This window comes from Heliangelus exortis, chromosome 7, assembly GCF_036169615.1.
Source record: "Heliangelus exortis chromosome 7, bHelExo1.hap1, whole genome shotgun sequence".
In the NCBI taxonomy this organism is placed as follows: domain Eukaryota; kingdom Metazoa; phylum Chordata; class Aves; order Apodiformes; family Trochilidae; genus Heliangelus; species Heliangelus exortis.
The window spans coordinates 18,950,924-18,963,345 of NC_092428.1; the positions used below are offsets into that span (position 1 = coordinate 18,950,924).

General features: G+C 43.1%; 1 protein-coding gene across 3 annotated transcripts in view; it reads right to left on the reverse strand.

Moving 5' to 3' along the window:
* PHYHIPL (phytanoyl-CoA 2-hydroxylase interacting protein like) overlaps positions 1–12,422 on the reverse strand; it is a 64,222-nt gene that overhangs the window by 27,405 nt on the left and 24,395 nt on the right. Inside the window, exon 1 of one of the 3 annotated variants that reach the window (XM_071749210.1) lies at positions 6,725–7,044. The exons of the other annotated variants lie outside the window; for them this stretch is intronic. Coding sequence (XP_071605311.1) covers positions 6,725–6,830 — 106 coding nt within the window. The 5' untranslated portion in view covers positions 6,831–7,044. Of the gene's footprint in view, positions 1–6,724; positions 7,045–12,422 lie in introns of those variants that run through there. 3 annotated transcript variants of the gene reach the window in all.

Below are 12,422 nucleotides of genomic sequence, written 5' to 3' on the forward strand. Positions count from 1 at the left end.
AGTGCTAGAGAACTTTAAATACAAATGTGATGTGGTCTTTCATGCCTCCACCTGACAAAATCAAAATTATGCTCATTCTAAAAGCTATGGCTCTGGGACCAGGGACCTTGGAAGGCTGCTGCAAAAGCTGAAGTGGTCTGTAGGGCAGATGGGGATCTAGATTATACAGGCAGAACTGTAGGACAAAATATATGCAGTAGTGAACTGAAGATAAAGACACAAGCAAATATTTCAGTTTTCTTCTCTTCCACAATTCTAGATGTCATTTATGAAGACTTTGGAATAGTTGCTTGGCTCCATTTAGTATTTTTCTGTGTCCTAGCAATAAGGAACATTACTATCTTACCATAGTCTCTGGTAAGAATGTAAAGGTAAAACCATAATAAGTATTTTTTCTTTGCAACAAGAGAGCTTTTTAAGCCATGTACTAGGATCTAAGCTCTTACCTGAAACATCATTATTGCTTGCCAAAAACTAAAATTAAAGAAAAACTTAAAAAAAGAAAAACAATCATTATTTTGAAGTTCAGCCAGTTTACACAAAAATTTATTAAATTAATAGATTTCTTAGTTGGGCAACCTGTCATTCAAACCCTAGAAAAGTCATACAGTTTGCATTTTGAAAAGACTAAATTTAAAACTCCAAACTTCCAGTTGGTTAGATGAAAAAACCCAGTCAAAATATCCTATCAAAATACCACAGTTAAAAGCACCTCCCCGTTATGCTGGGTATGAAAATATGAATTGTTTATTCCTGTGCTTGAAACTCTCAGAGTTCAAAAAACCTCCAAAATCCAACCATTCAGAACACTAAGAATTACTGCAAAATTTGAATGTCTCAGTTGCCCTTCATCTGGGAGTCTACCTAGAAATTCAGTATTTTCTGTCTCTGAGACTTACAGGATAAAATTTCAGAAGCAGCAAAGATACTGCTCCATAATGCCAAAAAAAGGGCTTGAAAAAAGCATGCAGACTGGATGATGGCACTTTATCCTTCTCTTTGAAAGGGTTTGAAAATGTATATGACAGCCATGAAAACTCCCATATACAAACATTAGAAATAGCTTTCAGAATGCTCCAATAAATTCAGCATTTAATAAGAAATAAGAAATAAATAAGAAAACACAGAACATGCTCAAATAACTTGGAAAGCCACAGATGCAAGCTGTTTACATGAAATGACATCTTAGCTTGTATGATGTAATGCTTTTATACAAGCTTATTAAACTAAATAATTTTGATGGTGTCAAGTATTTGGAAGGTGAGGAAATTGATTTATTCAATGGAAGCTGGCCAAGACATCAGCTGCAATTCTGATCCTGATACCCAAATACTATCTGAATATATGAACACAGAAAAACCCTCCAGAACCACAAACCAAAACCAAACAAAAACAACTTTAAAAGCACTCCAGTGAAATTGTTTAGTTTTAACTATCAATAGTTAGAAAATACCAGAATGAAGCATATGTGAATAACCTGAAATTGGCCCTTTTGTCTGCTTAGGTTGTGATACAGTCTTTAACTGCATGGTTAAATACTTTCTTTTCCCACATAAATTCTGACTCATTCAGAATGAACAGTGCATACATAATGAACAGTGCATACATAATGAACTGATTTTTCTTATAATAGCTATTTGCTGTTGTTCAGTGTGTAGCTGCAGGACTTATTTGCTACACATTATTCATATTCTGCTCTGAGGAGAAGATTATTAATTTTATCATGGGTTTTTCCATGCACCTCATGGGATTTCCAGGCTTTTTAAGTGCCTGGCTTCTTAACAAACATTCATTATTTTATTTTGAAAACATCTCTGTGAAGGGAGGCAAGAATAATGCTTCCATGTTACACATGGAAAGCTGAGACACAAAGAAGTTAAAAGATGGCTATGAAAAAAAAAAAAATGGTTACTTAAATTTGCCAGTTTAACATCTCTTTCCTCAAAACATTTAGCACTGCTCTTTCTGTGGTCAATTTCAAACTCTGAAGTCAGTGGCAGCTGTTGACTCAGTACTGTTGAAGCCCCGGCATCATGGTACCAGGATCAAGCACCCAGAAAAGGAGAAACACAAGTAACAAACCCCTTTGAAAATTTGGTAGCTCTTGCTCAGGTCTGTGCAGAAGGTCTGGAAGACAGCAGGTCAGAACTAGATTTCTATCTCCTTTCTTTCTTCCCCCATCTTGTTTACATGACATTCAGCACCCCTGGTATTCACTGCACAACACAAACATCCCAACACCCTGCTACTTCTGCACAAAGGACCAAAAAAATTTCACCATTTCCTAGCTTGAACTGCTTAAACTCTGCAAACTTAGAAACTTACCAGATGTCTGCAATTTCTTAAATTTCACAAAATGTCAACTTAAAAAAAAAGGTAAAAACTCTACCTGTGGCTTCATAACAGTTCCCATATGGGTAACCTGCAGAGCTGGAACACCTAGGTGCATAGCAGCAGGTACAGATGTTACCATTTGTACTAATGGGCCAACCATCAGCTGTATCAGATGGCCATCCTTTACATTGATGAGCCCTGAAAATAAGCTTTGCCAGTGTATTTTAGACCTCTCAGCTGACAAATGAGCAAGGAAAATTGGTATCCTGTGTTCATGTGGGGCTTTGGAAGATGGCACATGCTGATACGTATTAATCTCTTCCTGGCTGTCACACCAAAACGTTGCCACTTCTGCCTCATTCTTTGAACTTGGTTCCTGTCCTATCCCTACTTCCTAGCCACTTAAAAACTGCTGGTTTTCCTGAGGCTGCCTTTTCAGTCCCATTCTCTTTGCTAAGCAAGACCTATTTCCATTCCTTTACTCCTAACCTCTGTGGTCCAAACTGCCCAGTTCCCTCCTCCAGATCCTTGTACTTTTTTCTTCTCGCAGCCAGGTCTCCAGGTTTACTCATCACAAGTTCCCAGTTCTCATTCCATCCTCATTCATCCAATTCATCTCATCCGGGTGAACAACCTCCCTCCACCACCCCCCTCTTTTTTCTCACTTTTACTTTCCTGGAAACCGATCTTGAACTTGGATTACATCCCTTGTCTCTTCATCTTCTTTTACTATTATCATTCAGGGTCATTTTGCCCACTTCTGCCTTCTCATTTAAGCTTATTCTCACAAACATTCCCAGCTCCTAAGTCTCCCCTCTTCTACCCTGCCTTGACCAGCACTGCTTCAGTCTCTATTAATAACAACTCCAAGTGCCTTGCAGTTTTCTTGCCCCTCTCCCAATCCATACCTCCCAAGTCCCAACATCCTTGTTGCAGGTTTGCTACTCTGTTTTTGATTTTCAGCTTTTTGATAGGTGTCTTCTGCTTTCCAGTTGCCTGTGCCAAGATCAGAGAAAGCAGATAAGAGCATCACTGCCCTCACCCTGGCAGGACCCCAGCAGCTGAAGTGCAGGGTCTGTAGGGGGAGCGCTGCACAACCTCAACGTGGAGCTTCCAGAAATTCAGCTGCTAAAAACCTTGCTCTTGTGCCAAGTCTGTGGAAAGCAGTTTTTTCAAAGGCTTATGATTTTCTAAAGTCAGATATATTTTCATAGAATTGGCCTTCTGATGACACATAGGGCATCCATCTACTAAAGGTCTAATCCCTAGGTAGGTCTAATACAAATTTTATGGAAAGGTCACCAGACTTTTTTGCACAGATTAAACACTGTTTCCTGGCCTAATGTTACAGAAATATGGCTGCAGTTTTTTAATACAGTGAAGAAAAATTAAAAAATTTACAATTTTTTCCTCTACGTAAAGTGAGTTCAGCAGAATCCTAAGGAACAACATGTTAGACTGCAACAGACTAATATTAAGCTCTGCTAGTGGACCCACCTAAAATAATAATAAACAATAATACAAGATGCATTTATATGCAGCAGGGAATGCTGAAAACAAAACCTGATAATTGGATTTATACCGTTTCATTCATTTTAAACTAAATATTGACAGGTGTTTTTATTGAAAAAAAATATCAAAAAGGCACCAATTCGTTTTCTGAATGATCTTGTTTCATTAAGAGAGGTGACGATTCTTGTAAAAACAACACTGAAAAAAACCTGAAAAAAATCTAAAAATATATGAATTTTTGTAATACTATTAATTGCTCACTCCCATTCCTGAATTTCTGGCTCCTCAATACACTGCCATAGAGTTATAACCCAGCTTTTCTAATATGAAATGCTTCAATATTAACTCCCCCCTCTTAGAATACATGAAAAAATATTTCATTACTGTATAAATATTCCATTATTGCTTATGTTTATATGGCAGCATTGTCTGCAACTTCAAACTGTGCTTCAGAATTTATCATAGTTGAATTTGTAACATTATCATTCACTTGGTTGCCTTTACATTTACTACATCTTCGAAATCAAGGACATTTTCAAAATATGAGAATCTAGCCTATTTTTAATTCACTACATGTAATTTACTGATACTTATCACAAAACTTTGATTAACCTCAGTGATATCAACACAATGCCTTAGGAACTATATCTTTTACAACAGAAACCCTAAAATAAACCATAAATATTTATAATATACATGCTCTAACAGAATCCATGTACACAATTAGGGATCTAAATGTATTGCATATTTATCTAAAAGATAAATGCCCTAGCCTTTGCTTTCTTTTACATCCCCATTAAAACAAGCTTTCTGATATACAAGTACCACCTGTAGGAAAGACTAAAGTATGATCTAGTGTAGTCTTGAGCCAAATTAGGCACCGAGTTGCATATTTTACATGCTCAGTATAGGTGCCTCCTTCAGAAATTCAGCCATGTAACATAAGGAGAGCTGACCCTGTATGGTTAGTTTGTAAAGCCAGAAATCTACAGGAAAGTTCTTGCTTCCAATGAAGCCTACTAAAACAGAATTAAATTTTAAAATGCTTTTTTTTTTTATTTGCATTCCTCTATGATACTATTCCATAGAAAAGGAGCTGTCCTTCACTACAGTATGGTGAGCCAAATGGAGTTTTATGTTCTTAACATGGAGTACTTCACTGCAATTACTTGGGGGAGACAAATATGAAGTATTGCGTAATTTATCTATTTTCATTCATATCTAATATTAATAAAAAGAGATATACACTAATAAGTCTTAACAAAATTACAGTCTAAGGACCACTACTATAAACATAGGTCAGTTTCTCTAGGCAGTGAGTTAGGCATGAATGAATGAATGAATGAAAGTGCATATTGTATCTGAATTAAAACATTAAAAGAATTCAAAGAATTTTCAGTGCAGCTATAAAAAAATACTGAAAAGACTATTTCATGAACAACAACAAAAAAAGGGCTTACAAAAATTCAGCATAGAAAATATTAAATGTGCCTGGATAAAGAAAAAAAAAAAAAAAAGGAAAATTTAATTATGACTAATTTATTAAAAAAAACCCAACAACCTGAAAATGCTGGGCTGATTGTTTCTATAAGCATCACCTATAGCAGTTATGCTCCAAAATTACACACACAAGGAAACAGTTTCTTTAATTCAACTGTACCATTCACAGATACAGTATCTCCAGTCCTTGGTATATTTACCAGATAACATAAATTCCACAACCAAAGCACATTTTACATTAAAAAATGAGGAACTGTTTTAGATAATTCAATGTCAAATGAGAAGATTTGGTTATATGGTTATATGAGCACAAATTATATGCTCATTATATGCTCATATATTACAAAAAAAAAAAAAAAAAAAAAAAAATTCTTTTTGTTGTTTGACTATCAATTTGTATGCTCAGTTTTGTCCATCACGGTTGTACACAAACGGTATTACTCTCTTCTACCAGCTTACAGTGGTGTTTCGAGCACATAAAATTGTTTTGGCTGTCCCTCACCACCACCTTACATTTATTCAGTTCCTTCAACCCAGATAATCTCTCATATCCTCATCTGCACTTGGAAAGCAAACTTCGCCTGTTCGATGCTCTGGCTGTGCCTTCCCCAGGAGGCACTGCCGCTGCCTCCAGGGCACTGCGGTCTCCTTTGGTGGTGCGGCCGCTCCGCACGGCAGAGCAGGGCCCGGCCCGGCACAGCCTGGCCCGGCACAGCCCGGCCCGGCACAGCCCGGTCCGGCACACGGGTGCCCGCCGGGGGCGCGCTGCTGTCCGCGGTGCTGAACCATCGGCCCCGCCGCCTGCCCTGAGCCTCGGTGTCGTTCCACTGCCCGTCTCATCGTTGGCACAAGCGACTGGCAACAAGTTTCTCCTCTAGCCCACGTCAGCCAGCAGATTCGCCCGTGCATTTTAAGCACAGGGGCTGCTCTGCAATACAAAAGACTTTGGAGATCGCAGGTAACAAAAAAACCCACCGGGGTCGCTACCCCATCCCTAGATCCGGACCCTGCAGTGCCTGCTCTAGTTCTCCTTATTGCCTCTCCCGGAATAAACCCCGGCGTCCATTCCTGGCAGGGGCAAGGTTGTGCAGCAGGCTCGCCCAGGGGTGAACGCATTGCAACGCAAGGGATGGCTTAGGGAGCGGCGGGTCTCCCTCCCTTCCCTCCAGCAAGGTGCAACCTTCTCTTTTTTTCTTTTGTTCTCAATGGCAGGAGGGTGGCGGCAGCGGCGGCGAGAGGGGTGGGGAACACTTGCACCTACAAATACATGGGGGATAACAAAGGACCATACGCCAAGGGGATTAATTTGCATTAGCATCCATGAGGGCAGCAGCATCTTGCGTCTGCGGGGATTTAGCCGTGTGGATCCCGGACTTACCGTCCCTATCGCAGAGCTGAATTGCTTCCAGGCTCAGGTTCTTGATCACCTCCTCGCAGGGGCTAGTGGGGCTGCTCATGGTGTGCGCCAGGCGCGGAGCCTCCATCGCGCCCCTCGCCGCTCGCTGCTGTCGCTCCGCCGGGGGCTGGGGCTGTCCGGCTCCGTGGCGGGCGGATGGGCTGTGCAGAGCCGCGCGGCAGCGCTTCCCGGAGCCGCCCGGCTCGGCTGGGCTCGGCGGAGGCGGGCGGGGAGCGGATCTGTCACTGCAGTGAGGCGGGGAGGGGGCAGCAGAGAGGCGCGCTCATCGCACCCCGGCTCCGCGTTTAAAGGGGCCGCCGCCGCCGCCGCCTCTAAACGGCGGCTGGGCCTCCTCCCCTCCCCCATCACTCCTTATGTAACGGCGGAGGGGAGCGGCGCCGCGCTCCGTCGCTCTCCCCGCTGCCCTCCACCGGCAGCCTGACCTCTCCGTTCTCCGGCCCCGCCGGCCGCCTCGCCCGCCCCTTCCCCGTTGCCGCGCTGCCCCTCACATCCCGCAGCCCCTCGGGCACGCGGCCGACCGTTAGAAACGTCCGGCGGGAGGCGCCCCAGAGGGCTGAGCCCGGGTCTGCGGCCTGCCCGGGGGCACGGGAGGTGGCGGGAGGGGGGGGTCACATCCCCCGGTGGGTGGACTGCCAGTCCCTGCCAGCAGCCGCGGTGGGCTTCGGGCACAGGGACACCCTTGGCCCCGCTGCGCCTCGTGGTGTTACTTCGGCCTGAGGGAAGCCGCATCAACGCCTAAACCTCAACAGCTTCACCGGTATTGATTCCCCTCCCCCGAGCACGCAGCACACCGCGGCCGCTGTACAGAAATCCCACTAAAGCGCAAGGGCTGCGTGCATTCGTTTTGATGCTTCGGTTATGCAAGAATTTGAAGAAATACAATCCGCTGCTAAATGATAAAACCAGAAAAGCAGGAAGCTGTAGATGGCAGGGCAGGTTACAAGAATGTGTCGTTTCTGGCTATCTGCCCTGCACACTTCCCTCCTGCTCCTATTGTGGTGAGGAGAAATATAACTTGCAGTGTATTGCTGCTATTTCTACTGATCTTTTATGAAAAGAGGGTTTTTTTTTTTCTCGGGGAGAAGCACTTCCACCTCAGTTAACAGCTTCAGGAACGGGGCCAGAAATGGAGAAAATTTAAATAAAGAGCAATAGGAGAAGAAATTAAAATTTGTGCAGCACTGTGGGTCTGAGAGCTTGGCTCCCTCCTCACCACAGGTCTGCAAAGTGGAAGATGAAGGGCCTCAAGAGATGTGGGGGTACAGGGCTTTCTCCAGTTTATGGATTGACTTTGGGATCAAGTCCATCGTGCTTGGATGGGATCCCAGTCTACAGGTAAAGTTCAGCACATTTCCTACTGCCCATAACAATAAGCATTGCTGGCACCTCTTTGTTGTTTCACTAAACCAAAATTGGCAACATTTGGCAGTTCAAGACACGTGCTTTGAGAAACACCATCTCACCAAACACTGCCCTACCCACAGCAAGCCTGCTGTGATGTGTTTTGTTGAATACTGCATGCCAGCAAGTCTAAGGTACTCCCGAGGTTCTAGTTTCCCATTTTGGATGTCCAGGAACCATCCAGCCTCCTACTGTGTCCCTACTGATCTGGCGCAATAGCAAGGTCCACACAGAGCCAGATGTTTGTCAATCAGGAGTGGCTGCCAGCTGGAGTTTGGGATTATTTGAGACTTTATGATGGCTTCTAGGGACACTAATCTGAGGAAATGAGCTCTGGCATCACCTTTTTCACAAAGCCACTGCCAACTGCTGCTGCCTGGGAGAAAGGAACAGCTTTTCGGAATCCAGACTCCTACAGCACCTTCAAAGATCTGTAGTGCAGCTTGGGGAGAAAGTGCAACACTGAGCACCCTTTCTGTGCTGTCTCCTCTTCGCCCCCTCCCTTCCTCTCTCATCTATTTTTTTCTCCTCTGTCTCTCTGATGTTTTTTTACTGCAAAGGAAAATGTGCACAGGGGGGTCAGGCAGAGGAGAAATGAAATAAGTGGGAAGGAAACTTGAAGGAAGAGAAAATTAAAAGGAAGCAGTAACAAACAGGGAGATAGAGTGAGTCAATGAGGAGGTGGGAAGAGAGGAATATATGAATGAATGCACAGACAGAATGAGGTCAAACGTAGAATCTAAGGGAAAAAATGGAAGTGGGTGAGACAGCATCAGGTTTTAATTTTGGCTCTGACAAGCATTCATTTCCTACATAGATATTGCAACTGTTCCTAGCACACAGTCATGTCCTAAGTAAGGCTGGAAAATTTCTTTGTCTGAAGGTGGTCTATTTAGTCTCTCGGCCTTGTGTTCCAGATTCATTCCTTTCTACAATGTGGCAGATGCTTCAGCAGCTCTTACAGTCTTGTTACTTCTTTGCTACATTATAAAAAGTCGATTCAAAGCAGGCCCTGATTTTGAATAACAGAATTCCCATTTTACCTTCTCTGCCTCTGTTTTATACAGCTTTCTTTCCTCTACTTTTTATTCTATGCAACTGAAATCAGGTTCTTCAGAACAGATGGATTGTGCATAGCTCTTTGAAAGCAGACAGCTTTGGGGTGTCACCATTCCTCCAAGGCTTCTCATTTCTCCTCTGCCTTTCATCAATAACCTCTGTCTGAGCTGTATCTATTTATCTCCCTGCAATTTTCTTTAAAAAACAAAAAATAAAAAAACCCAAAAAAGCAAAGACTGTTTTTATTCTACAAATACTGGCAGACTTCAGTGGAAGAGCAGAGAAACCTTTTCCACAGCTCCACTTTACTGAAGCATGAAACAAGTTGGACCTGCCTGAGACAGCATTTTGCAGAGTCAGACTTCAGCCTTTATGCTTCCTTCAGCCAATTGCTACTTCTATCACTTGGGCTAGGGCTCAACATTTTTAAAGCTCAAATTATTCCCTGATGCAATTCTGTGCAATTATTCTGTAGCAAATTTAGTCCTAGGTATTTTGGTTTCAAAGCACACAATAGTCTCTTAGTGTTTTTCCTACTGGAAAGAGATGTATTCCACTTGTCTTAACAAGGAATAGCACTGTCTGAGGCACAGGTTACATTTGTGCTAAGAGATGACAATGTCTCAGCATATAATCAGAAAATGTATTCTCTGATGGATTATCCCTGACAGTGTTTAGCAAAAAATGTCACATATCACTAATATGGGTCAACATTATGTAATAGGAAGTATGCCAGTGGCAGCACAACATTAGAGACAACAGACTTTCCTGTGTTCAGATGTTCAGACCTGCAAAAACTTGCAAAGAATTTGCCACAACAGCAGCCTTTAGCATTTTCACCTCTAAATACTCTAGTTCATTAAGAGTGGGGATGTTGCAACTCTCATAAGGAGAGAGAAGCACCATTTTCTAGCACAACACTTGTGCCAGGAAACATGAGCTGTGCCACACACCTTTTGCCTGGTTCCATTCAACATTCTCAGCTCCCACACCTTATCCTGGCACTCACAGCCCCCCCAGGCAGGCCACCAAGATCTTGCTGTAGGGCTGCCATTCTGCAGCAGACAGGCAGAGAGGCTGCCATCCGGCTGGAGAGGTGTGCAGCTTCTTCCCTAGGACCCACAACCTCATTCAAGAAATAAAAGAGAGGTACTTTGCACTTCTCTACTCCTCACAAAGCAACCCTCACACCATTTCAAAGTTCTGTCCTGCCTGAGCTGCATCCCATTTTGGAAAAACTGCCCTGCAGCAGCAGCAGAACTGTAAGGCAACCCCATTCTTCTTATTTGAAAACACTTTTGTATTTCACAGTAGCAGGTTTTTTTGCAAGTTACAAAAGACACCTCCTTTCTCAGACTTCAGCAAGACTCAGAGTTCCAGCTCTTCCAGATTTGGGAATAAAAAAGACCTATGTGATTGCTCAGTGGACTGTGCAAGCAGAAGGCAGAAAGGCTATAGACATAGTTTTCAGGAAAGGAAAGCAAGGGAGAAAATAAATTTTTTTAGGAGAAAAGCAATGCATTAAAGGACAAATAGATGGAAAGGTCAAAACCAGTATCCAGCAGGTTGGGTCAGTTCTAAAAGTAGAACTGACTCAGCTTTGCAACAAATTCCTGAATTTTCAAGGAAAAAAATGCTTTGCGATTTCCCAGTGGTTCTTTGTCTTTAGTGGATGCGTCTGTTTCAAGCCTGTGAAGGCACATACTTGCAAAGGATTGTGTGCAAGCTACTATTCAAATACCACAGGACTGAAGTAAAATTCACACACTGGTGACAGAAAGAAAGAAGGAAAAAAAAATTAAAAAAAAAAAAAAATTAAAGCCCCTAGGTGAAAGCTGTGACTATGTACAGTTCATGTGCAGAGCAACACAGCTTCCTTTTGTGCACAGAAACAGACATTGACATATGACAGCTTAGAGCACTAGGCACAGGATCTCACTGGGGACCTCTTTGTTTATTCTCAGATAGTAAAGCAAGAGCCTCCTCAAATACTCAAAGAGGATGATGGCACAGTTCTACCTTTTTTCTCTAGGAAAATCCAAAGCAGAACAGCGGAGTATTCAGTTTTAGCTCTGGAATCATAGAATCATAGAATCAGCTGGGTTGGAAGGGACCTCAGAGATCATCGAGTCCAACCCTTGCTCCACTACCACTGCAGTTACCAGCACTGAGTGCCACATCCAGTCTCTTTTTAAATATCTCCAGGGACGGAGAATCCACCACTTCCCTGGGCAGCCCATTCCAATGTCTGATCACCCTCTCAGTAAAGAAATTCTTTCTAATGTCCAACCTAAATCTCCTCTGGCACAACTTGAGACCGTGCCCTCTTGTCTTGCTGAGGGTTGCCTGGGAGAAGAGACCAACCCTCACCTGGCTCCAACCTCCTTTCAGGGAGTTGTAGAGAGTGATGAGGTCTCCCCTGAGCCTCCTCTTCTCCAGGCTGAACAGCCCCAGCTCCCTCAGCCTCTCGTCATAGGATCTGTGCTCGAGTCCCTTCACCAGCCTGGTTGCCCTCCTTTGGATTCTCTCCATCTTTCTCCCACTCTCTGCTAAGGTAACAACTGCAGCCAGGCACCCTGACACACAATCCAGCAGTGAGGCTGCATCTCTCTTGGAGAAGGGTCTGTCTGTGGTTTTCTGCTTTGATGTTGCTCTTGATGCTGGGAAGTCCTCCCTATTTCTTGAAACACTCAGGTGAGATGTATGCAGAAGTTCATACATCACAAAATGCTTTTCCTTCTCTGCTAGAAAGACTTCATTTCAGCAATTGCATTCAGGCTTTTCTTGCAAGGCTATAAAGCATGCTTCAAAATGTCAAAGATGCAATTCTTAGGTAATTCTATGGCTTCTAGTGCTGGGGGACCTACTTCTGAATTTATAATTTTTTTGTAGTAGTATGTGAAAATGGCTTTTGTATGGGGAAAACTCATCTGTTACTCAGATAAAAAGACAACCAGTGTGTGAAAAAGAAAACCAAGAGGGTATGCAACAGAGATTCACTAAAGCTTGAGCAGCACAAGCAAGGTGGCGAAAGTCTGACTGTTTGCCAAGTTTCCCAGTAGAAAAGTAAGAGGGTGTCAAATGCAGCTTTTGGCAGCCAGTTTCAAACAAAAAGGAGGAGGTGGTACTTTGTGCAATTGGTTTTAGACTTGTAAGGACAAAGGATGGTGTCAGAGCTAAGAGTTTGCATTGGTCCAAG